The 27,612-nt window shown below is 37.1% G+C and overlaps 1 protein-coding gene across 8 annotated transcripts in view; it reads left to right on the top strand.

Moving 5' to 3' along the window:
• The window catches only part of LOC129745763 (probable myosin light chain kinase DDB_G0284661), a 52,913-nt gene extending 28,219 nt beyond the window's left edge, over window positions 1–24,694 (top strand). For 3 of the 8 annotated variants that reach the window (XM_055739092.1, XM_055739093.1, XM_055739094.1), the window contains exons 4-9: window positions 7,323–7,526; window positions 7,637–7,978; window positions 8,043–8,195; window positions 8,263–8,422; window positions 8,486–8,669; window positions 22,379–24,694. In XM_055739092.1, the coding sequence (XP_055595067.1) occupies window positions 7,323–7,526; window positions 7,637–7,978; window positions 8,043–8,195; window positions 8,263–8,422; window positions 8,486–8,669; window positions 22,379–24,075 (2,740 nt within the window). In that variant the 3' untranslated portion in view covers window positions 24,076–24,694. The remainder of the gene's footprint in view (window positions 1–7,322; window positions 7,527–7,636; window positions 7,979–8,042; window positions 8,196–8,262; window positions 8,423–8,485; window positions 8,670–22,378) is intronic. The other 5 variants (XM_055739097.1, XM_055739099.1, XM_055739096.1 and 2 more) reach the window with 5 other exon arrangements.
• The last annotated feature ends 2,918 nt before the right edge of the window (window positions 24,695–27,612 follow it).

The raw sequence follows: 27,612 nt of genomic DNA, 5'->3' as shown, positions 1-27,612 counted from the left end.
CACTAATTTTTCAGTTAGCGATGCCGAACACTGAATGAAGAAATAGTTCAAGAGCTAGGAAAAACCTTGGGCAATTTGTCAAGACATGTTTCATTTGTGAAAATCCATTTCTAAACTCAATGACACGGCTATTGAACTTAGGTTTAAAATGTTTGGTCCAGATTTTGTTTAAATTTTCTAATTGCCAATCTTTTTCAGACTTTAAGACAAAAAAACTTAAATAAACAAGTATGGGAGAGACGGGCTTTATACGCAAATGCGCATACTAAGGAGAATACTCATTTTCTCCCATAATTCAATAGATAGGAGCCTGAAAACTATACGCACATAAGCGGACTTCTGTTTCATATACGCTAGAACACGCTTTTCTGTTAAAATTTCTTACAGTGTTTGAGAAAATGATTTTACAATTAAAGTAGTCAAAATACTTGATTTCCGAAACCGGGCGGGCTAAATGCGCATATTTATGTTTTTAGCTATATTTCAGTTCCACATGCAATATTTTCGTAAAATTTAAGTAAGAAACTGATGTTAAGCATACGCTTTTTTGAATAAAACATAGTCAAGGATGCCATATGGCCATATTTCATGGTAATATTTTGTTTATATCATATTTTTATCAGCTCTTCTATTTTCACATCAGGATTGTAATTAGAGCGTAGTTTTAATGTTTCAATGAAAAAGTCAGGGCTTGCGATATAGCTCAGTTGGCAAGTCAGTTGCTTCCTGAGCCGATGTCCGTGAGTTCGAGCCCAAGAGTAAACATCGAACACAGTTGTACCGGATAAGTTTTTCAATAACCGTCCGCCAACTGCAACGTTGATAAAGTCGCGAATGCCATAAAGATGGTAAAACGACTATAATCGAAACAAAAAAAAAGAATGAAAAAGTCAAAATTTATTTGGCTAATCTGTTTTTTCTTGATAAAGGCATCTTACCTGTCTGATATTGGCATTCCAAACCTGTCTCTGATTCCGATATTTTATCATTTATAACTTTGCTAAAAGTTTCAATTTGTAGGATTTCTGATTTCCAGATGAATTTGAAAAAAAAATCCATTAACATTTTTGTTTACAGATTTTGTACGCACTACTATTAAAGTTAAATATATTTTAACAAAACTGTTAAAAATCTTGTTCGATTTGTTTAATTTTTTTGACTTTGAAGAACATTAATTTTTTTTCATGCCATGTGTCAATAGCGGAATACCTTCAAACTGCACTGGTTAGAAATGTTCATCGATCAGCCATTTCGTCAATCGGTTGTATGCACATGTTACTCAATATGCGCATTTAGGTACACTTTCTCCTAGGCCTTTTTTCAATGTGAGCGTTTCAAACAGTTTTTGTTAATTAAATCTCAAGATATTGATTATATATAGTATATTAGGCACTCTTTTAACGCTTTCTTTATTTTTCAATTTTCCGAACTGAATTAGTGGCCCTTTTTTGCTCTTATGAACCTTGAAAATTTCGAAAGAATTTCTTTGTAACCTTCTGTAAAAAAGTATAGAAATCACTCAAATAAATAAAAAAAATAATGTGTTAAGTAAGGGAAACGGGAAGATTTGAACTCAATTTCACGCAGTTCTAAACAAAAAGCATAATGGTTAAACTCCGTGATTGATTCGAGGTAATCAAAATTGCACAATGAACGAAATGAAAGTGTGCTGGAAAGCAGCACAATCTCACTGTACAGTTTTGAGAATCTCCTACTTTGAAAAAATCAACAACGACGCCGGCCAAGTCCGTGAAGTCGGTAGCGGAGATGAAGTGCAGCCCCTGTAATAATTTGTTTTTATTGGAGACCGGCTGTACACCATCTCTCCACAAATCTCACGTTGGGCTATTGAGGGTCAAGACAATGTGGCATGGAATGTCACCTTGGTAAGCAACGTGGCCACTTAAAACGTATGCTGCAATGCTCCTCAAATTTCTAAGTTTCTATTAAAGTTTCTATCATCAGCTTTCAAGGCCGATTCCTAGTGCGATTAGGTGCACATCGGCCACATTCTTAATCTATTTATAAAATTTATTCAATAAAATTACAAATTTAATCTTGGAGTATGATGCGCAAAACCAATTCTATCAAAGTATTGCCATAAAATAAAATATCTAACTTAGAATTACTCAACAAAAATCGAGAAGAAAAATACTTCAAACATATTTTCATCAAAACACATCAACAGGATTAAAATCTTATTTTAGGCTTTGAAACAAACAAATCATATTGGTTTTGATACAATTTCTATAAAAAAAATCGTTTTCGAACGCAAGTTTAAAAATAACAATAACAATGAGTTTTTGCTTGATTTCCAAATAAACTGAATAAATCCGGGTTGAATCTGGGCTTGCGATAATGTGGTTATTAAATCTAAAACATCTAATAAATTTCATTTCAAATTTTAAAATCTGTTTTTAACAGACAAAACTCCGTGTGTGAGATACCATGAAATACTATCCTAGAATGCGATAAAAAGAAGAGCAGAAAAAAAGAAATTAGCTTTGAACTTGGGTCCAAGAAATGTAACATCCGTAAATGTTTTTTTCCTTCATCTTCGGTTCAAATAATGCAGAAGTCTGAGCAGCCTGATAAGGTGTTCCATTGAAAGAAAGGGACTATTTGGAATCGAATCCATTCCTCTAAAGCCAAATAGCCAAAACACCGGAAACTTGGGTCGTGAAAATAACCTCGGTCGCACCAACTCCACCGAAACTCCACAAATTTTCCATGTTTTGGCCAGTTTGGGTTAGAACCAAATTCCGACCAAAGCAACCGCACTGGTGGTCCATTAGACCAGTTTCAACTCAACTTTTTTTTATAGAACTGGTATAAGGATTGATCCAGAACTGATGAGATTTGGACCCAATTTGACGGAGTTCTAAACAGCTCGACAGTTAATGGAACACGAGTGGGGTTGCCAGTTTTTTTCAATGGATTTTCTCTAATTTCGTTGGTTCGATTCTTGTATAAATTAGATCAAAGAATAGACCACGGATACAGGTGCTCTTAGAGTACCTTTATCCGTGGTCTAAACAGCCGTTACGTTTATACGACGTAATGAAAGCTCACGCGAGAAATTTTCTGAAGCCAGAGATAAAATGAAAGACAAATGCACTAGGAAAAAAGTTCCGCTTTCAGCCCTTTCGTACCACTGTGCGCTGCCCGTAGGTACCGTAAACTGGGGAAACTTTGATCACCTGGGTGATCAACATGAAATTTTTGCAGATAATCATCATTAACTAAGTAAAAAGTAAAAATATCTGAAAAACGTTTACTACGTTTGAAAGCCTATATTGAGTTACGAATAAGCTAAATTTGGTTTGTATTAGAAGTTTTTTTTATATTATTTAAAATGAAATTTGAAAATCTCAAAATATCTGGTTTTTCGAAGGCTCACAAACAAACATCTCTCCTGATCAAATTGAGGCATTTAGGAGCAAATGGGTTGTTTTATGTGAAAATTGAACTTTTAGGTTTAGTTTAAGAGTTATTTTTATGGTCATTTGGTGATAATTTTTGGATATTGAAAAAAACGTTGATTTTCCATGAGAAAGCCCGTATAGTCAAAATAGCTAAAACCATATCACATGGTTAAATTTGAAGTAAAAAAGAACATGGGAACATGGCGAGAACCTGGGGAATTACATGAAGGCAAAATTTCATTTGTTTTTGGGGCCAAAAAAATTGAGAAATGTTTATAATTTTTACCCCTACATGTATGCAGCAACATTGTCCATCCGAATATTCGGTCGAATATACTGTTGAATTTTTAATAAAAATACAAAAGCGATTATTTTAATTTCTTTCTATTTCTTCCATCTTAATGCCCCTCATGTTTTTTAATTCGACTATTTTCAACCAGATGATGTATTACAAGATCTTTTTCAAGTAGGGGTCTCTCTGACTTGAAAAATTTTATCAATAACTGAAAGGACATCAGATGACTTGTCGCTTCAAGGGCGTTTATCACCAAAGTGATGGGTTCCTCTGAAATCTGGGAAAAAACACGTCGAAACTAGTGCCAAGCAATTTTAAATTACTTTGATATCTAATTAGATGAGAGAGGTATTCGAGCAAGATTTCTTCAAAATAATTGTTAAAAAGTACGATGTTTTTATCAGTCTGTGCTTTAACCTTATGCATGCCATACATTCAACCACACGGTTGGGTAAATAAGGACAATTTTATGATAAATTTGAAAAAAAAAACGGGCAAATCTGAACAAAATCAAGGAAAAAACATACAATATGAAAGTGAAAGAAAATAACTTGAAATTATATGTTTTCATTAAAACGCATCAGCAGTATAAAAATCGTATCTAAGAATTAAACAAACATTTATGTTCATTTGAAATTGTTTAAAAATCGTTTTTAAACACAAAATCTTGAAAATTTCAAAGAGAAATCAAAATTTTTTATTTGATTTAGAAAATTATTTCAATAAAGCCGGGCAAAATCCAGGAGGTTTTGACCAATATCTGGGCATCCCGGCCAGATTTGAATAATTTTGAATTCCGTATTGGATTTATGGGCAAGTCTGGATATTTCAAGAGCATTCTTCTGTACGATCTACAGTGAAAGATACACAGATACACCTAAGGTGCTTAACTAAAACCATAAGTTTTTGATGATTGTGTAGCTTTTACAACATTACTTTTGGCTTTCCTATAAATTATCCAAATTATTAAAAAAAAAATTGACAATAATGTTATTGTTTAAATTTGAAAAGTTAATATTCGGCCTATTCAGCCGAATATTTTGCTCAACTATTCGGTGAGCCGAATATTCGGCTTAACGGTTTTTGGGTGATGTTCGCGTTGAATATTCGGCCAACCGAATATTCGGTACATCTCTACAAAAAAGCAACCCCTTCTAAAATATTCAAAAATAAATGAAAAACGTGATCAAAGTTCCCCCTGTTTACGGTATTTTTTTTTTTGTATGCTAAGAGCACCTGTACCCGTGGTCTATTCTTGGGTCTAATTTATACAAGAATTGGACCAACAAAATTAGATCCAATGCAGTGAAAAAAATGGCAACCCCATTCGTGTTCCATTAACTGACAAATGGTTTAGAACTGCGTAAAGTTGGATCCAAATCTGCTCAGTTTTGAACCAATCCCTTTACCAGATCAAAAAAGGGGGGTTGAAACTGGTGTAATACTACTATAATAAACTAGTTGCTTTGGTCGGAATTTGGGCTGTTTGGACCACGGATTCAGGTGCTCTCAAAACCAGAAAATTCGACTTTGATTTGATTTTTGTTCCTTGTAACTGCAATAATTTACCGTTCCTGCAATCGAAAGAGAATTTTGAAGTTCCACTTTTTTTCATTTCAATTATCCAACCAACCACTTTTCTGTTCATCTAACTGAGAGATTTTGTCCGGGGGGCTATACAACATTAACTGCGAAAGAAAATTTTTCTGCTATGCGCACAATGAACCATAATCTCGAGTCAAAATATCTTACGACGCGAAAACAAGATAAAAAGGGATCTGCCATGTTTTACATTGTTTTCGGTGTAATTTTATGTATATTGGGAAATATTTTTTAGATCAGGGCGTGTAAACTTACATAATTTACATCATACAAAATTAGTTTAATACCAACAAACCAAAAATAGAATAAAAAAAGTTTAAAATGACATCTGATTTGAAACTGGTGAAAAATTAGATCACTCGCGTTTAGGTTGCGTAGACTAAAAAGAAATTTTTGTTGTGTACAGTGTATTTTTTTAACAGGAGCTGAATCGAACTTGATTTATGGCTGGGTGAGGAAAATAGAAGTTCGCTGCAGAATTTTTGCAGCATTTTTTTTTAACTTTTCGACAAAAAACTGAGCAGTTTTCGAAAAGAGTTGTAGTCGTGTAAGACAGAGCTGCGAAAGGTCAGTGTCAGACATCAAATTTCAGTCGACTTTGATACTGTTTTGCATGTCTATGTCATGCGATACTAAATTTTGGTCAGCGACATTCGATTACAATGTCTTAGTCATGACATGATCAAAATCTTGATTGCTACGACTTTTCGAACGGAATAAAGCCTAAAATAAATATTTATGCCCGAACCAAACGAAATGAACAAAACTATTGTTTTATGTATAAGGCATTCTCAGTTTGATCAAATTTGCAAACCTGTTCAATTCAAAACTTAATTTAAAACTTAAAAAAAGTTTTTATAATGGTGTTTTTTTCAAAAAACAAAAATTGTTACTCACTGATCGGTGATTTAATCAGACCAATTTGACATTTGACTTTTTATTTCATTTTTTTTTGTTTTCCAGCCCTGGATTTAGGAGTGCCCCGAAGTGCTCAAAGATTCGATTTTTTACCCTCTAAAACACCTAGGGTGGACCAAACGAAATCGGAAAAATAGAAACATAAATTTTCAAACTAAACGTCATAAAAATGCATAAAGACATACATCTTCTTGACCAATTTAGGCTTTATAGACTGAATAAACCTGGACAACTTAAGATTAACACTCAACACCCAGTACCGAGATGGTATTTTCTCGAAAAAAAACATTTTTGGCCGAAATTCAACTTTCTGGGATGTCAACGACAACGGTGGCTTTATATGGAATGTTTCAATATCAAATCAAATAATGACACAAACAAAAATAACCGAAAGACAAAAATGGAAAAAAAAGAAAAAAATGACAGAATTTCAAAATTTTGTCATTTTTGTCATTTTTATCATTTTTGTCATTTTTGTCATTTTTGTCATTTCTGTCATTTTTGTCATTTTTGTCATTTTTGTCATTTTTGTCATTTTTGTCATTTTTGTCATTTTTGTCATTTTTGTCATTTTTGTCATTTTTGTCATTTTTGTCATTTTTGTCATTTTTGTCATTTTTGTCATTCTTGTCATTCTTGTCATTTTTGTCATTTTTGTCATTTTTGTTATTTTGTCGTTTTATTAATTTTTGTCATTTTTATCATTTTTATCATTTTTGTAAATTTTTTCATTCAGTTTTTGTCATTTTTGGTATTTTTTTCATTCGAGTTTTGGTATTGAATATAATTTGATTCAAAGTATTATTCCACATTTTCCCATATGTATAATTTTAAACTTTTGGTTCCATTCTAAAATGTAAATTTAGAATGTAAATTTTCATGAACTAAAAACTTCCAATACTTAGATAACGAATCAATCGTTTTTACGAATGGATTTCTGCCAGAACACGAGACTTGGTCGAAATTCTTTTAATTGACTTACATAGTGTAAAGAATTTGGCTTAATTAACTTTTGAAGTTCATTCACCCAACTAGTGATTGATGTGCTCAATTTTTTTTTCTTTATCTTTTTCCCCCGGCAGAGGAAAATTCGGCGTGGTGCACATCTGCAAGGAAAAATCCACCGCCACCCGGTTCGCGGCCAAGTTCATCCAGATCCAGAAGAAGGGCGACCGGCGAAATGTGGACCGCGAGGTGCAGATGATGAACATTCTGCACCACCCGAAGATCGCCCAGCTGTACGCGGCCTACGAGTACGATCGCACCATTTGGATGGTGATGGAATTGTGAGTTTTCGGTTTTTCGTTAAGTCGTGGGTTTTAGTTTATGAAAACAAGCTGAAGTCAAACAAATGACACCGGCTGTTGTCGGGTTTTCTTTTTCTCCTGTCAAATAGAGTGGAAGGTGGCGAGTTGTTCGATCGGGTGCTGGAGGAGAAATTTATTTTGACGGAAAAAGCTTGTTCCATTTTTATGCGGCAGATCTGCGATGCGATGGCCTACATTCATGGAAACAATATTGTCCATCTTGATCTCAAGCCGGAGAACATTCTGTGCATCACGGAAAGCGGGAATCGAATTAAGATCATTGATTTTGGGTTGGCACGCGAGTACGATCCGGATAACAAACTTCAGGTGCTTTTCGGTACGCCGGAATTTGTCGCACCGGAAGTGGTTAATTTCGAAGCGATCTCTTTTGCGACAGACATGTGGAGCGTGGGTGTTATAGCATATGTACTGTAAGTTGAGTTGCTGATGTATGACTTGACGCATATTAATGTAATTTTCTAAATGTCGACACAGCGTTTCCGGATTATCTCCCTTTGCTGGTGAAGATGATATCCAAACTATGGGCAACATCACGATAGGTCGGTATGACTTTCTCGATGAGGCATTTGACACCGTTTCGGAGGACGCGATCGACTTCATCAACCGCTGCTTGGTCAAAGATCAAAAGTAAGATCCTAGCGATAATTTCATATCAAGAAAGAATCCTTAAAATCTTTTAAATTTTACTTCCAAGGGAACGATTAACAGCCGAAGAAGCCCTCAAACACAAATGGATCAAACGGAAACCACAGTATTATCCCACGAATCGACCATCGAGCAGCCCAATTTTCACACCGATCCTGCTGGATACTCCCTCGACCAAACCAATTCTATTAGAAACGAACACCAACAAGGTTCTTTGTCTTAAGTATAATCGATTGATTTGTGATTTAAAGTTCTTCAATACACTATTTTAGACTGAAAGCGAACTCAACAAGGAAAATCTCAAAGATCTGGTGAGCAAGTGGAACGAAACGCCCAACAATCGCTACGCGTTCGAACAGGCCACGGAAAATGTGATCGCCCCCAGTGGAGACACCGTCATAATCCGGAGACCCTCGGTGCAGGATGCCAATGGGCGGAGGGGCAGTTTGGCTAGAGGTAGGTGGTCTTGTACAGATTTCCTACACACATACAAGAACAGTTGATTTCAACACGAAATTAAGATCAAAATTTAAACAACAAAACAAAAAATGGTTCAACAAAATCCGAAGCTTTTTCGAAATTGCCTGCGCCGCCGCTTCAGCCAAAACTAAACCAGAAATAACTAGAACCCTGTATATACTCCCAAAATCATTGATCCAGAACACGTTAAACGTAAACCCCAAAAAAATTTCTGACCACAATGAAGACCAACTACTTAACTAAACACAGAGCAGCTAATCCGGAGTTTTTGACTTGTTTCAACAAAACTGACAAGATTACCAGATTTTTTATCGTTTCGACTTGTTTGTTTTGCCGTTCTTTTTTATTTTCCCTCCAAAACAGATCGGGAGTGCGTTCGGGATCTCCATTTGCCTTTGTTGGTTAAGACTTATCCCTGAAACGTAGAACAAACTTCGACTGCTGACCAAAAGATGTGAGCTGCTGTAAATAGGCTTTTTCGTTGAGAAAAACATGAACATGAGATGTGTTAACCGCGTTTTTTTGTGAAGCATTGAAATAGTAACAGAATCATCGAATTCATGAATTCATTTAACTTATGTTCAAAATAACGATTTTCGTCATATTCATACTTTTTAATCCAACTTTTTACTAGCTCTGATGTTATAATTTTGATGTACATTTCGTGCATGTTAAAGCATATTTCCATTTGCTGTCATAAAACAAGCATACCATTTTTTTATAACACTTTTGTTTTACAAAATTAAAATTTAATCTTCTGCACTGGATTATAGTTCTACATGTTTCTTCAAGCGTATTTTTTCATCTCATTATTTAAAAAGAAAATTGAGCGACAATTTAAAAAAAAATGAAAATAAGTACATTCTATGGTATCTACAGAATCCTCCATGAAACAATGAAATTATGTAGTTCGCACAACCTTTCTGTAACGGTAATTAGTCATTTTCACGCAATTCTTCTTGTAAAAAGAGAGAAATTTTAGGTTGCTCCATAAAACTGCATTTTATAATGTCAGTTAAGGTTTTTGAAGAAAAAAAAAATAGTTTGAGGAACAGCTAATTTTGGGGAGCAGCTTCGATTTTTTTTCTTCTTCTTACGAACCTTTACTGCCGATTTTCGCAAGACTGACCCATATGCATTTTCATCATTTTTCAGTTTATCTCAAAAATCGTTCTAATACAGTTAGTTCTTCAAAGAAGGCCTAACGGCACTAGTGAATAGTGGAGTTCAGGCTTGAAAATTTTCATTCATTCATATGGACGGCGAAATTTATTTCGGGTCACTATACCCCAATATGATCTGTCATGGATCAGTCATGACAGAAATATTCATATAATGTGAATGAAAATACCATTCATATTCACGTGATGTCAAAATGTCACGTATGAAAAGAGTGAGCAATGAATGAAATTTGGGAACCAAATGGAATCTTTTAAAAAGGCGCAGCAAACACTTATCTCTATTTTCATTTATTTATACTATTGCTATTTAGCCTTTTTTATAGTACAGCATATTGAAAATTAGCTTGGCAAACGAAGCTGCCTGTGATCTATCTCATAAGCAGTTTTAACCATTGGAGATCTCAATGATCAATGACATAATGGAAAAATCTTTCTTTCTTTTTTCATGTCGAATAAAATCCTAAACTAACGACATGTGAGGAAAATAATGGGTCACAAGTCGCAATTTTTGGCTCATGAATATGACAAAAACCCGTCCCTGGAAGTTACTGTAAAAATATAATCTTTATTATCACGTGAATTTGATTCAGTGATTTTTTTAACGATTTTAATTCGATAGTTTGATATGATCTTACTTTCTTCATGACACCTTCTATACTCCTCAAAATGTCCGCTTGAAAGCTCTCAAAGCTCCCAACGATGCAGATCATTTTTTAAAGGTTTATCGCCAAGCGTCACCCACGACATAATACGTCTAACTTCGAAAAACCAAAACAACAATACAGAGTGATGCATCGAAGCAATCATGAAAACTTAAAGATTATCGAGGCAATCCATGGCTTTGACATCAAGCACATGGAGTGAAAATTTAGTCATTTCTATGTTGGTCTTAATACAAATGAGATCGAAATAAAAGCAATTTTAAGATGTCACGTCGATGATTGAACATCAATCATGATTCAAATCATCCGTTCACACCGTCAGAAACATGAAAAGTGCATCGAGCGCGTCGCAGCAAAATTCTCCGAAACTATTGAAGTCACCGTGCTGGCAGTGTGTAGTGTGACAGTGCACTTTGTGAAAGAGTGCTCATCATTCAACAACCATCTTTGCCATAATTGTAACCGCACCGGCCACAAGGAAGGTTACTGTTCTTGCAATCACAAAAGCACCGCCAACATCTCGAGCACCATTCAATACCACACCGATGACAAGAAGCGCTCCGGAAGAAAGAAGCGTTCCAGCGCCGAAACCAAAGGGATGTTCAAAAAAGGGGAAATTTGCTTTAGTTCTAGTTAACGGACACTATTACTTTATGACATTTCTCGCCGCCTCAGTGGTGCAAGGACTAATGCAGGAATGCCGCTAAAAGACCGAGCAGGTCAGTTATTGACCGATCGAACAGATCAGCTCAAACGATGGACTGAGCACTTCGAACAACTCTTCCGAGTCACGAATAGCGATGGCCAACAGAATCGGCAGCTCGAAGCGCCAACAGTAAGTCGCATAAATGGCGTCAACTCGGAAGCGCCTTCGCTGGCTGAAATAGAAGCGGCAATCAAAAACATGAAATCCAACAAAGCACCTGGGATCGATTGCATCCCTGCTGAAATGCTGAAAGCCGACCCTGCCCTGTCAGCACAAATGTTGCACCGTCTTTTCGCTGACATCTGGGATACTGCAACATTCCCGGCCGACTGGATGCAGGGTATCCTCGTAAAGGTCCCGAAGAAAGGAGACCTGACAGAGTGCGGTAACTGGCGAGGCATAACGTTGATCTGTACAACCCTCAAAGTACTCTGCAAAGTGATTCTGAACAGGATCCAGGAGAAAATCGACGCTACACTCCGACGGCAACAAGCTGGATTCCGATCCGGACGATCATGTGTGGACCACATCACAACGCTACGAATCATACTGGAACAAATCAACGAATTCCAGGACTCTCTTCTGCTGGTGTTCGTTGATTTCGAAAAAGCATTCGACCGACTTAACCATGAAAACATCTGGTCGGCTCTAAGGCGACGAGGGGTCCCAGAGAAACTAGTCCATCTCATCGAAGCAAAGTATGAGGCATTTTCGTGCAAGGTTTTGCACGACGGTGTCTTGTCCGAACCAATCCCGGTAACTGCTGGAGTGAGACAAGGATGTATTCTATCACCGCTACTTTTTCTAATCGTAATGGATGAGATTCTGATTGGATCGATTGACTGTGCACCGAACCGAGGATTGCCGTGGAATCCTTCAACAATGGAGCAACTGAACGACCTTGACCTGGCTGACGATATTGTTTTGCTCGCCCAAACACAACCAGATATGCAGAGCAAACTCGACGACCTCACCGAAAGTTCCAAGGCAGCAGGTCTCAAAGTCAATGTCGGAAAGACCAAGTCGATGGAGATCAACACAGGAAATCCCCCCAGTTTCATAGTAGCTGGGCAACAAGTTGAGAAAGTGGAGTGCTTCCAGTATCTTGGTAGCCAGATAACGCCTGATGGTGGTACCAGAAAAGACATCGAAACCCGGATAAGAAAGGCCCGATTTGCGTTTGCGAGTCTCCGAAACATCTGGCGGTCACGCCAGATCTCTCTACGAACGAAAATCCGAATCTTCAACTCAAACGTCAAATCCGTATTGCTGTACGGGTGCGAAACTTGGTGCACATATGCGGTAACGACGCGAAAACTGCAAGTATTTGTAAACCGCTGCCTGCGGAACATCATCCGCGCTTGGTGGCCTGGCAACTGGATCTCGAATGAGGAACTACATCGCCGGTGTCATCAAAGGGCGCTAGAAATAGAGATTCGGGAACGTAAGTGGAGATGGATTGGGCACACGCTGCGAAGAGATGAAAACGAGATTTGCAGAGAGGCGCTAGATTGGAATCCAGAAGGTCATCGAAGAAGAGGCAGACCCAGAAATTCGTGGCGGCGAAGCCTAGCCGCTGAAATCCGAACTGTCGACGAGAATCTTGACTGGGACCAGGTGAAGACGCTGGCTCCGGATCGTCAACAGTGGAGGTCTTTTACCACGGCCCTATGCACCGGAGGATCGGCGCGGGATCATTAAGTAAGTAAGTAAGTAGTTAACGGACAGCCAGTGTCACTCCAGATAGATTTTGCCATGTGATATTTCCATTTTTTCCTCAAAACCAACGCTAACCCTCCTTGGCGACTTCAACTGCGATGTAACAATCAACGGCTAAACCCATCAAGCAAGGTGTTTCGTGACGTCGGTTTCCGGTTTGAACTTATTCGGCATTGAATGGATAGAACTTTTCGATCTATAGTCTATTCCATTTAAATCGGTTTGCAATCAAGTCGCAACATTTTCAACGGAAAGCATGCTAAGCCAGAAGTTGATTCGATCGAGGGGAAAAACTCTCGAAGATGGCCTTCAAATGTCATCACTTCTACTTCCTTCGAAGCCAACTCAATGGAAGTCCAGCTCCGTGATGAACCGCCAAACTGAAACATTCAACCGAAAACATGGTGCCATTTTCAAACAGTTCAGAACTCTTGGTCCGGGATGGTCATCTAGCGGATTGGCAGTGTGAATTACAACGTTCAGCTTCAAGAATCCCAACGTCACATTAGGTCCCTTGCCAATCAGCTTCGCACACATCCGTCCGAAGAGGAGGAATCCAAAACCGATTCTCCGTTATCGATTTTCATGAATGGATTTGGTTTTAAAAACCCGCAGCCTCAACGACCTATACCTGAAGCCGATCAAGCCGTGCCGGAACCGGAAGATGGTGCAGAACCCCACTTCAATTCAACTCTCCTAACAGACGATGAATCGCTCAAGTCGGATGAAGGTGAAACCGAAGTTCCAGAAGAGATTACAGCACGAGCAAAACGTCTCCTGCGAAGTTCAGCTCCTTGATGAACCGCCAAACTGATGCCAGTTGATGCCAAAAGTTTTTCGAATATGGACATATTTTGATATGGGTGACGCTTTGCGACGAACGTGTGCCATACCATACCAATAATGGTGTGAAGAATGAGATGGAAAATACACATGATGTGTGAAAAAATATTATTCAATTTTAAGAACATAAAAATTGTAATTTTTATTAAGCGGTAACCTTTTTGTAAAATTACATTATATACAATCAGGTCGAGGTGATTTCGCAGATTTTTTTGTTCGAATGTAGCTTGTGTAGATTTGGGTACATTTTTTTACAAAGGATTTTAGACCAAGAAACACATTTAATTGATCATGGTTATTCCGGAAAGACCGGGCCACAAAAGGCCAGTCATGGTCATGGTCATGGTTTGGTCACCCAGGCTTAAAAGTTTCATAACTTTGTTTCCAAAATATTAATGTTTTTTTTTACAAATTTTTAAAAAATGTGTGCGACAAAAAGAGCATTCATTGAAATTACGAAAGTTAGATTAGATAAAACAGTACAGTTAAATCAAAAATAACAATTTTATGACTTGCACAGGCTAAGTTTAACCTAATGGATAAATTCCACCATACTGATTTATTTTAAACTTCATATGAGGCTTATTGAATTGTTCGTTGTAAAACATGCAAAATAGTCAGCTACAAAGCCTTTTTTTAAGTTTTTGTCATTCTGTTCCTTGACGCTTGGGCTTTAATAGAATCTGTGAACCAAAATACGCGTACCTGGTAGCGCACGCGTATGTCATATTGAATCAATTTTTCTCATTATTTCAAATAGAAAAAATAAGCTTTGCTGTTTCTGATTCAACATTAATTTAATTTGTATTTATAGTCTTTCTAAAAAATCATCGACCGGAAAACTTTCCAAAAGATGAAGGTACAGGTTGTTAAATTCATAGAACGTTTGTTTTATTTTATACCTACTTAATTCTTATGATAAACTTACGTTATCTTTATCTATATAGCTCAGATAGAGGGAAATAGATAGATAGATAGATAGAATCAAATGATTGATGACAAAATAATAGCCAAACATGGGACAGCTTCGCGGGTACATTTAATACTCATGCGAAATATACCCGCAAAGCTGTCCCATCATTATTGGGGCTTATTCTGCGAGGCGAGTGACGTGAAGTGACTTAGATTTTTAGAGTCACCGTATTCTAGCAGGCGAACGCCGTGACTTGAATGAACTTTAGGTGACTTGAATGAACTTTTTTTACTGTCACCGTATTCTCAGAGGCGAATGGCGTGACTCAAGTCGGTGCCAAGTGACTTTTGAAGTCGTAACCTATTCCGCAGGTGACTTGGAAGAAATGAATTCGATCTCCAAAGTATTTGAAGTTCTGATACATGGACGACTGTACGCTGTCGCCAGGCCTTTGATTTCCGATTCTCAACATGGTTTCGTGAAAAAAAGGTCAACAGTCTCCAACTTAATGTGTTATGTTAGCTCGTTAACTAATAGTCTGGAGAAAGGTTGTCAAGTTGATTCTATTTACATCGACTTTGCGAAAGCGTTCGACCGTGTACCGCACAAGATATTAATTGCAAAGATGGATCAACTTGGCTTTCCAACCTGGTTGCTCGAGTGGATTACCTCATATCTATCGCACCGCCACGCTTACACGAAAATAAAAAATACATGCTCGAAGATTTTTTCCACACCGTCAGGAGTACCTCAAGGTAGTCACCTGGGACCATTGCTGTTCATCATTTTCGTGAATGACTTGTGTGCCACGCTCCAATCTGATACGCTCCTTTACGCCGACGATCTGAAGCTTTTCAGAAAGGTCGTCAGTGAAATTGACTGCCTCGCTTTGCAAGCTGATATCGCAAGACTTGATAACTGGTGTCATTTTAACGGAATGCTAACAAATGCTAAAAAATGTAAGATTGTTAATTTTTCCCGTGCTCGTCGTGTCATCAGTTTCGAATACCAACTTTCCGGAGAAAGCCTTGAAAATGTGACGTCTATTCTCGACTTAGGTGTAAAAATTGATAACAAACTTACATTTTCCGAGCACATTGCACTTACTGCAGCTAAAGGGTTCGCTACTCTCGGATTTCTGCGTCGAAACACTTACGAATTCGATGATATTTATGCTCTGAAAGCTGTCTACTGCTCTTCAGTACGTAGCATCTTAGAGTATGCTGCCCAGGTGTGGGCTCCCTCTCAGAGCACACAATGCTACCGCCTCGAACGTGTTCAGCGAAGTTTCGTTAGGTACGCTTTACGACGCCTCCCTTGGAATGAACCACTTCAGCTTCCTCCTTATGAGCAAAGATGTGCATTGATAAACTTAACCACACTCGAAAAACGCCGCACCGAACTTCAGCAAACCTTCATTTGCGATGTATTGACCTACCGCGTTGACTCAGCGTACATTCTACAACGGGTCAACATGTATGCATCCACTAGGACACTTCGGCAACGTGAATTTCTCTGGATACCTTACCACCGTACTACTTATGGAAGAAATCATCCGATAGATAAATGTTGTGAACGTTTCAATTTAGTGTACCATCTGTTTGATTTTAACATGAGTAAGCGTAGTTTTAAATTAGCTGTAAGCAGATTCCCTTAGTTTTAAAGATACTAGTCTGTACGGTTATTTTCAACCAAAGACAAATCAATAAATAAATAATAAAAAACTATTATTTTTAATATGACAAAATTTTAATGAAATTGTTTACAGAAACTTTAAAGTAAATGTTTTTCGATGAAAAAGGTTTTGAAAAAATACAACAAAGGTAAATTTTCGTAGTTTAAATCTTTTTTTTTATAAACTGAATTTTTGAGGCAAATATTTTATGGATTTAAAAAATATGTTGTTTTTAAAAGGAATTCTACTTAAAAAATTTTTATAAAAAAATTTGCGAATCATTTCCATTAAACACAATTCAGTAAAATACATCTGTACTGTTTTCGAGCTACTTTTGAAACGAATTTCTCCTATATGCAATTTTAAACATTTCTGAAAATGTGTGAGTGTCCGTTGGAAATATGTGCATGAGCATTGACGAACGTTGAAAAATCTATATTTTTTTTAAAGATTTATCTTGGCACAACCGAGCCTATGTCACTCAAGCAAAAATTTCTTAACTGATTCGATCGGTCTAAGCTGTCATTTGTCCAACGATTGAGGAGATTCGAATTTTGTTGGTGACTCAAAATAATAGGATTATAAATACGTTTTTTATTTCATTTTTCTAAATTTAATTTTAAATTTTGTCCTTGGTTTGGGTTGGGATTCGTGTTTGATTTCTTTTCCCTTTCTATAAGCACATCTTTGCTGCTGTACTGGCCAGAAAACACAAGCCAGCTCCTGTCCGCGCCAGACCCAGATGCCGGAGATTGTGGTGTTGTTGTCCTCACCGAACAGACACATGGAAGCGAAGGCCCGCTTACGCATCTTGTCCAATCGCTGATACATGCCGGAGATCAGGTTGCAGCTCATGAATACCGTGAACAGTCTTCGGGGTATTTGAATTCTTTGTACCGGTGGCGAATACGATGTCGGCCAGAATCAGGCTCTCGCCTACTAGGAAGATTTGATGGATCAAATGGGCATTGAGGGCAGCCTTCAGATCCTGCTTAGCACGTTCCACATTGTTCTTCTGGAACTGGATTATTCCGATGAACGGGAAATCCCTGGCATGCACCGCTGGCAGCAGCTCATTGTCCGCGAACGACAGGAACGACAGAATCGCAGCTGCTCGTTCCAAACGTAATACGCGATAGCGTTGCTCTCGGTCAGGACCTTGCCATCGGCGGTTTCGAAAGCCGGAACCTTTCCAAGTGGGAACTTCTTCAAGAAGTCGGCACTCTTGTTCGTTTCGCCGAACACGAAATTTGGCGAAACCAGAGAACTGGGCAGCAAGGCAGCAATCAGGGCCTTGTAGACGCGGAAGTTATCCAGATAAGTGTACAGGGTACCAGCCATTGCGTTCTGAAATAAAATTAGCATGAAAAACATAAATTCAAATCAATTTAAGAAAATTACCTATCTTGAGGCCTCCAATTTTGTTTTCGGTAACGATTTTTGACAGCTCGGATGAATTTTTCTCGCATTTACGAATGAACTCAGTGGTTAATCCAAATGAAATACAAGAGAAGGTGATGCTTATTTTTATGTTAAAATTTTGTGGCAACCAAAACAGACTAAAGATACTTTTTTTTAATGTCGGAACATACATTTTCAACAATTTGAAACACAATAAAAAAATAAGCAAACAAATCAAAACACGACTGTACTAAAAATGTTTAATTTAATATACATAATTTTGCAAGAAATCGATCAGATTTGCATCACCTGAGTATATACGCATCTTAGGCAAAATTCATCTCTGATGAATTTCGAAATAATGTCAGTCCAATAAGATAGCCAGATTTCTAAGGTACAAGATTCTAGCGCTTGCACATGTGTTAGTTATAATGATTAAAAACTGAATTTTTATAGTAATATAATTATTGAAATCTTTCGTTAACAGTTTTTATTAATTTCATTTATTTTATTAATTTAATTAATTTCATATTTCAGAATTGAATAGAATAGAAATTGTTTATCCGTCAAAAAAGGAGTACGAATCTACGTCATTTTCAGAGGCATAAAAATAAAATAATGGCAAAAATATCAAAAAGTTAAATAAACGACCCTTTTTTGTATCATCCGATTTTCAACTTAATGTCATTTGAGATGATTGAGTGGGTTGGTCAATAAGAAGGTACCTTATTTCGTTCAAAGGACTTTCAGTACACAATATCATAACAAAATTATAACATAACATATCATAACATAACATAACATCATATCATAACATAACATAACATAACATATCATAATATATCATAACAAAAAGAATCATAACAAAAATTCGCATCATCAAAAATTTACTCGAATATCTTATTTAACATTTATAAGAAAAATTCGACAAAATCTTGAATTCCATTTGTAAATATCAGTACAGATATAAACAAAACAAATACCATGACAAGAAATTGACAGACATTTTTGACATGTCGCTTAGAATTCCCATATAGGTACTTTAAAACACCTTGAAGTACCTTAATGGTGCGCTTTAGAATGTTACGCGAACGTTATCGACCTTCTTGAAAAACATTTTTGACATGTCGCTTAGAATTCCCATATAGGTTCTTTAAAACACCTTCAAGTATCTTAATCGTGCGCTTTAGAATGTTACGCGAACGTTATCGACCTTCTTGAAAAACATTTTTGACATGTCGCTTAGATTTCCCATATAGGTTCTTGAAAACACCTTCAAGTATCTTAATGGTTCGTTTTGGAATGTTACGCGAACGTTATCGACCTTCTTGAAAGAAGTTCCATTAAAAGCGCTTAGAAGTTCCGTTATCGATAGTTTAACCTTTCAAAGAGCGATGGAAGTTCCTGAGTAACTTTTACGCGACAAGAGTCACCTGAAGTTCCCGTAATACATTTTTTCAGCCAAATGTGAACTTCAGAGTTCGGAGTTAAGTAAAAACGCGACTTTTGGTTGCTTAGGTTATTATTTTTAATGTTTCATCTCCGAGTATTTTAACTTTGTTCTGGCCTCATACAGCATAGAAAAGGTTTTCATGTTCAAATAATTAAAAAAAAAACAAATTTCAACATGTTCAAATCCGAAATTGAAATTTCAGTTCATTTGTTATTTAAATTCATATCCTTGTTAAAAACCAAAAATGTATATTTTTCGTAGATTTCCTGTTTTTTGAGAAATAGAAGTTTAAAGATGTAAAATTACACAATTTTCAAAGATTGTTGGTGTTCTTATTCATTTGTAAATGTTCAAGGCTAGGAGGTTATTTTATTGAAAACTATTATGTTAAGAAATAAATTTCTATTTTACCTACATATATGTTAATTTGTTCAAGTTATTGAGACAGAACAATTGCATATGTTTATTTCTATATTAAGAAAAGGAATTTTTCGATTAAACGTCATGCTAATTCCACAGAGAACTAATTCCAAATACAAAAACCTTCATAAAACATATTTCAGATTAAAAGTTTAAATTTCAAACAAACAATTAAATAAAAAATGAAATTCAGTCTTTAAAAGAACTGAATCCTTAAAAAAAATCCTTTTCTTAATATAGAAATAAACATTAACATAAACCTGACAATCGATAATATAGAATGAAATTTCAGTTTTCAATCTGAATTGGATCTTTGAATTTGGAATTCTCTATAGCTATTTTACTTTTTAATTCTTATTTTTTAAATCTAAATCTGAAAATTTATCACGCACAAAAATGAAAATCTCAATTCTCATCATGTACTAGAGCGGAAGACAATTTCAATTCCGCTAAGGGATTTACGGGCATACTCGAAAAAGATTGGTTTGATTTTTTTTCATGCATTTGTTATATTCAAATTCTTCATGAATGTGACGTCATCCAAGAATTTGAATATCACACTACCTGCTTTGAATGTTCCTTACATGTTTGACAGTTCGCATGGTGAACCCGATGAAACTGGTTCATTGCCTCTGGAACGTCAAAATGAACATCAAGCCATCGAGGCAATGAACTAGTCACCGTGAGTGAGTCGCCTCTCGGAATACCCCGGCTAGAGTCATGTGACTACGACTAATGTGACTACGAGTCACTTCATTCGCCTCGCAGAATAAGGCCCATTTTCTCCTCTGCATCAGCACATTCAAAAGCAAAAAAAAACAATGGACGATATTTTACAACAATTATCTTAATATCACGAAACTTTATAAAAATATTTAAAGCCGTTTTTCTCGATTCGTTGTTTTTACATATAGGACAGTCTTGGCAGCGGGAGTTAACTGAATGAGAGTAGGCAGCATGTAAAAATTGAAAGGCTGCCAGAAATGATATCAGTATTTTAAGGACTCTACTGTAAATAGCGTCTCTACTCTAGCGAACAACACGAAATCTTCGTAAATTCTATGTTTATGTTTAAGACTCTGAATATTCATACAGCTTAAGTTAAAAAATGTTCAGCCAAAGTACGAATCACCGATGAAAGGTTCGATAAGTTATTTCTGGTAGTGGCTCCAGAGAGTAGTACTTGCAAAAAAGCCTCACAGTAGAGTTAACTTTTTTTTTACTTCAAGCTCTGTCTGCTATTATTTGCTTATTTGTGTTTCGCGCTTGACTTTGAACAAATAGTCATTTTTGTCATAAATTTATAAACCTTTTGTGAAATAACTTTAGGACGTTTTTACTGTTGCCAACATTCAGGCGTTTAAATTAAGTTAGTATGCAGTTCTTGAAGTGTAAATGGAAGCTTTTATTACCGTTTCTTTTCGAAAAAAATGAACTTTTTTGTGAAGAATTTATGAAAACAGAATAGGAATCAGAATAAGCATCATTATCAAGAATTGGATATGTATGATAATCACGATCAGGATTAGAGCCAGGTTCAGATTCAGGTTCAAAATTATAATCTGGAACAGGATAAGGATTATTACAATGATCCTTGTAATAATCCTTATCCTGTTTCAGATTCAGGATAACCTTAAAGAACAATATCAATATCAGACACAAGATCAAGATCTCAAGATCAGTTTTTGGATCAAAAATGGATGATGACTGTTTTAAGAAATATGGTGAAAATCAAAATTAGAATCAGGATTAGAATCATTCATAAGCACATGATAAGCACATCACAGTATTCCGATATCTTTCCATACCTACACAGCAAATGGTTTATAGCTGGAAACCAGCAAAATTTTGCTGGTTTTTGTCCCGCGGTTTTTTTAATCATGTTTTCAAAAATTTGGAACTTCCAGCAATTTTTTTGCTGGAAATTGAGGCAATAATTTACTGTGTATAAATAAACTTTAAAAAAATCATTTATTTTCATAAATAGTTTGTGTTACTTACAACAATCATTGCTTGGTACAACAAGGCATGAAGCCAGTGTTTGTTTTTAATCCAGTTTTATTCATTCTTGTAAGGCTTCAGTAATAACTCGTAAATATTTTTTACTATTAATTGCATATCCTTCCGGAATATTTGCACGTGTCTCGGACGTCAACATCGTCGAATTATTGAAACTGCAACTACAACTACCCGACCTGAACGAACAGCCTAACTTCTACTGAGCAGTGTACTTTAAATTTTGCGAAACCTTTTCCTAAAATGTTTAGCGTATATCACAACCTCACTAGTATTATTACATTTAAGGTTTAGAGAAAGTTCACCGATATCGGTAGACTTTCTAGTGTACAAATGTAAAAAAAAACTTAAAATCTATGGCTAAAAGAAGTGCGCAAATAGGTGGTTAATTATGAGCGAAATAAAACAGATGAGACTAACGAATGAAGAAGAACTAACATGTTTTCTTTCTATTTTATGCTCCTGTTGGCCCTTTCTAACCCTGCAAACAACACCACTAATCTGCTGATAACCCTCTGAACTGAAGCTTACAAGAAGAGGACAAGTCTAGCGGGAACCTGAAGAAACACACGAAGCAGAACGAAATTTTCCCACCATCACAAAAAAAACAACATTCAAAACATTCATCAACAACCGATAATTGGCAGATCAAAATCTCTAAAATCCATTGGTATTTCCGTTTCTCGTTTTTCGCAGGCGACGATGAACCGTTGCTACTGTCCCCATCATCCACGACAACGTCCTGTTGTTCGTCGATCTCGTCCAATCCCCACCAATCATCATCGGAAGTGGCCGCTACTAGCACTAACCAAAACGAAAGTCAGTCGAACAACAACAGTGAGAATTTCACGGCAACTGTCACTGCATTGCGACCTGCACTAGCACCCCTAGAATTAGTTTCCAATAACAACAGTAACTGCAACAAGAATGGCTTCTATCATGATAGCAGTAACAATAGCACTAGCACTTCCATTGCCATTGCCAGTCATTTTAGTGATACTAGTAGCGAACTCATCAACAGAAGCTTTGAGCGAACGTCATCAGTCATTGCGCCGTCACCATTTGATCATTCTCGTTCATTCTTCTCAGATCATTCGCAACTTCAACTCCAAGTTCAGCCCGGACCGTCCGTTGTCGGTAATCGGCCAGGCGAGCCGACCACCGAGTTGCTTAAATCATCCAAAACGAAGGTATGTGATGAATTACGAATGCTATCCGACTTACTAAAACTGTCTACCACAATCCAAAACAAGGAGGATCCAACAAAGTACGACACGCAACAACCTTCACAAGTCCCTCAGCACAATACCACCACCAACAACAACAACACCACCAGTACACTGAAAAACAACAGCATCCCGAGTGGATCCCCACAGCCCCAAACACCCCTGAGTCCAACTCTGAGCACTGCCGATCTGGACTCGGACCTCGAGAGTCTCAAGTCGAAAGTCAAGTTCAAAACGTCCAAGGCACAGGACAAGCTAAACGAGCTAGCACAGCAGCCGGACTTCCTATCAAACGAAACCTTCAAGGTTCCGACCTTCAAGTTCCTGCCCAAATCGATCAGCCTCTGTAACGACGATTCCGTATTTAAAGAAAACTACACCAAGTTTTGTGATCGAAATGCAATTCAAACACCCTCCCACCTTCAAGATCCATCATCGCCATCAGCCGAGTCCTGCGGTGGGGTCATCGCAGAGTCGTCGACAACATCCGAAAAAACCCAGCAACAGATGCAACAAGAAATAACGACCAGCACCAGCTCGTCGAAGACTCAGCAAATCTCGGAAGGTACCAAAGTGATCGTCACCAAGACGACCAAGAGTAGCAAAATCGGCCCAGATGGCACGAAAACCGTTACAGTTCGGAAAACCATAGTAAAACAGAAAAAGATCACCGAAGAAGAATCCTCCTCCGACGGCAAGACCAAGCCTCCGAAACCCAAAACGACTTCAGCCACCGTACAGCCACAACTTTCCCAAGAAACGGCCACCGTCAAGCGAACCAAGTTCCGCGTCAATCAAATGAGCAGTCGAGATGTTCCGGTTGCGATGAACAACGTGGCCAAGCGATACCTCGAACAGAACAGACTAATCTCCACCGAGTCCCGCTTCACGACCCTACCCAAGGATGACCTCATCGTCAAGAAGGTCCACAAAAACAGCGTTCACAGCATGATGAGCCATCACACGGAAACCGAATCGACCAACAATCTGAAAAACACCATGAAGGTTCGAAGCCTTTCCGTCGACTGGGACTCGGTGGAAGCCGTCGAAAACCGCTCGATGAAGTCCATCAACTCCTACCTGAAGCGATCGACCGGAAGCACCATCGGTGGTAGTTCTGCGGTCAAACAAATCCAAGCCCAAATCGAAGCTAGCATTCAGAAATGAAACACCTCCCCTTAAAAAAATGGAAATTTCGAATCCGAAATACGCTTAAATTCCACCACCACAAAACACAATCGTTATCACCTTAATCACTCCAGTTCATCCCAAGTTCACTCATGTTGTATGGTAATGTGCGTTTGTGTGACTCGATTGTTACTCTTCTGTCTGTGTATTTGCGTGTTTCTCTCATGAAAGACCCCATCCCTATCCCTTTTGAAAGAAATATCTTCTCCTATCAACCTAAACTTTTCTATCTCAAACGCATCCGCCATCTCCTATATCTTATTTATTGATCTTCAAAACAAAAACCTAACCAGCCCATTATAATTTATTAAGGATCGAAGGATCCCCCGACGAGAATATTATTGTAAAAAGTGTTATAGCTTTGTGTTCGTTCAATTCTTTCGTCGAAACCTACTAATGTGTAATAGGTTGATGGTAGAATAAGCTCAATCAAACACCATACCCTTCAAGTTACTTCAAGGATAATGAAAATGAGAAAAATAACAGCAGTTGTAGCTGTCAAATTGGGAAGTTACATGTGTAATGTATGTAACTGATTTGTATATAATCAGAGTACGGCGTAAGATGTTGTTGAAAAAAATAAATGATGATATTATTACATGGTTAAACAACAATGCTTCTGGTTCAGTTGAACTAAAGCGTCCGAAAGTGTGTCCTTGGTTATGAAATAATTTCCTGTAAACGATACTAGCAAATGGTTTTTCGAAGAAAAAGGTTTGAAAAGGAGTTAAAGATTTGTTCAGATCTGGACGCCTATGAAGGTAAGATCTTCAGCTGATAAAAACGTCAAAGAATGATGCATTTGTGTATGAATTCGCAAAATTTCTCATCATCCATTGGTTCGTAGCTACTCGACCCGTTGGAGTCTCTTGAAAAAAAAAATATCGGAAAAGGGGGTTGAAAATTAACACCGACCAACATATGCCGAACGTAGCCACTCCATCACTGATCCTGCAAAATGTCATGTCGTCATTGAAGTTGATTTAGGTAATTAACCTTCCTTTGCGGTTAGGGTCTATATGACCCGAACTGTGCTTTCTCGAAGGGATATTTCTGTTTTCCTGAAATGAGATCTACACTTTCTTATTTTAGATTTTTGAATAGGGTTACCAGAGTCACCTAGCAAAAAAAATAGCCGGTTAGGGTCATATAGACCCGGATTTTTGGTTGGGTTATAATATCAAAACTACTGAAATTGTCCAAATTTCTGCTACCAGATGTTTCTTAAAAAATTGTGTTTTCAAGTTTAACCTTCCAAAGCCGTTCGCAAAATTTCCGTACAAATCTATTTTTGATAAATTTGACCTGCAGTTTACGTACGTTCTCCTGGCCGCAAATATTGACCGATTTCGATGAATTTTAATTCATTGTATAGATAATTTATTCTAGTTTCTCAATATTGAAAAATAAAGTCGAAATATTTTACGAAATCGCCAGCAGCTGATTCCGAATGAAAAAAGTCCCGAAAAAGAGCTCTTTTTAGAATGCCTATAACTTGAGACAGGTTCCAAATATTGCGCTGATTTTATAATATTTGGAATTGTCAAGCATAAACCTATCCATGGATGTATAAAGTTTTGGTGATCCAAAGGAAGTTTTGGCCGCTATTCCGGAACTTCCGGTAGAAAAAAATCTTACTTCAAAAAAGTCACCCAATTTTGGCTTTGCATTGCTGTATCTCGCTTACCAATGGATCGATTCTCTAAATTCAAATTTTAGTTTTTTTTCGTTAACTTTATTATTATTTTCGTAGAACATAGTTGGTTCCTCAAAAATCTCAGTTGTTCAGTATATGGTAATGAAACTCACATCTTTTTTGTCATTTTTCAAACTCCCCCTCGTGTCGGTGGGTTTACGCGATTTTGTTAGCGTGATTTCTCTAAAATTTGAACTCAAATTGGTCACTTTTTATATACCTAGAGATTCATTAGAATCTCCTCTTTCGATTGACATACATTTTGTGTGGTGTTTTGAAAATTTGTAGCAACGTTTTTCGAATTTACTGAAAGCTGCCAGATTTCAACCAGTTTGGTCCACGTTTTCAACAGGTTGGTGTACAAATCTCGCACCCCTCACGTAGCTGCGGGAGAAACAAATCCTTTAGCTCTCTTTTTGTCGCTCGCCAAATCTACCACCCAACCCAGCAGCAGGAGGAACTGCCGTCTCGCCGCGTGGTTTGTTGATTGATTGTGCTGATACTGATGCCTCTTTGCGTAGTAAATCTTTTGATTTTAAAATAGAGAAAGATTATTTTACCAAATTGAAATAAGCTTCTTGAATCTTTTTAGATATTTTATCATTAGAATTCTTCAGTGATACATTTGTTTTGAATGTTATCATGATTCTTTTCTTTTATTTCAAGCAGTGTCTACTGCAGGAGTCACAAAATCTATGATTCAAGTAACAAATATTCTGAAATTTAATCAATCAACAAACCACGCGGCGAGACGGCAGTTCCTCCTGCTGCTGGGTTGGGTGGTAGATTTGGTGAGCGACAAAAAGAGAGCTAAAGGATTTGTTTCTCCCGCAGCTACGTGAGGGGAGCGAGATTTGTACACCAACCTGTTGAAAACGTGGACCAAACTGGTTGAAATCTGGCAGCTTTCAGTAAATTCGAAAAACGTTGCTACAAATTTTCAAAACACCACACAAAATGTATGTCAATCGAAAGAGGAGATTCTAATGAATCTCTAGGTATAAAAAAAGTGGCCAATTTGAGTTCAAATTTTAGAGAAATCACGCTAACAAAATCGCGTAAACCCACCGACACGATGGGGAGTTTGAAAAATGACAAAAAAGATGTGAGTTTCATTACCATATACTGAAAAACTGAGATTTTTGAGGAACCAACTATGTTCTACGAAAATAATAATGAAGTTAACGAAAAAAAACTAAAATTTGAATTTAGAGAATCGATCCATTGGTAAGCGAGATACAGCAATGCAAAGCCAAAATTGGGTGACTTTTTTGAAGTAAGTTTTTTTTCTACCGGAAGTTCCGGAATAGCGGCCAAAACTTCCTTTGGATCACCAAAACTTTATACATCCATGGATAGGTTTATGCTTGACAATTCCAAATATTATAAAATCAGCGCAATATTTGGAACCTGTCTCAAGTTATAGGCATTCTAAAAAGAGCTCTTTTTCGGGACTTTTTTCATTCGGAATCAGCTGCTGGTGATTTCGTAAAATATTTCGACTTTATTTTTCAATATTGAGAAACTAGAATAAATTATCTATACAATGAATTAAAATTCATCGAAATCGGTCAATATTTGCGGCCAGGAGAACTTACGCAAACTCTCGGGTCATATAGACCCGAACAGCCTAATTACGGATTTTTTTGAGGGAGCACTTCCGGTCGTCACAGGAAGTTGCCTGGTACTACAGATTGTGTATTTCGTGATTCCCCAGGGAGGTTTTTAAAATCAAATTTTTGCGATTTTTTCTCGAAGAGTTATGATGATTTGAATGTGCGCTTCGGGTCATATTGACCCGAACGACTTTGGAAGGTTAA

This window comes from Uranotaenia lowii, chromosome 2 (assembly GCF_029784155.1).
Source record: "Uranotaenia lowii strain MFRU-FL chromosome 2, ASM2978415v1, whole genome shotgun sequence".
Classification (NCBI taxonomy): Eukaryota; Metazoa; Arthropoda; class Insecta; order Diptera; family Culicidae; genus Uranotaenia; species Uranotaenia lowii.
This window is presented reverse-complemented; position numbering and strand designations above follow the sequence as displayed.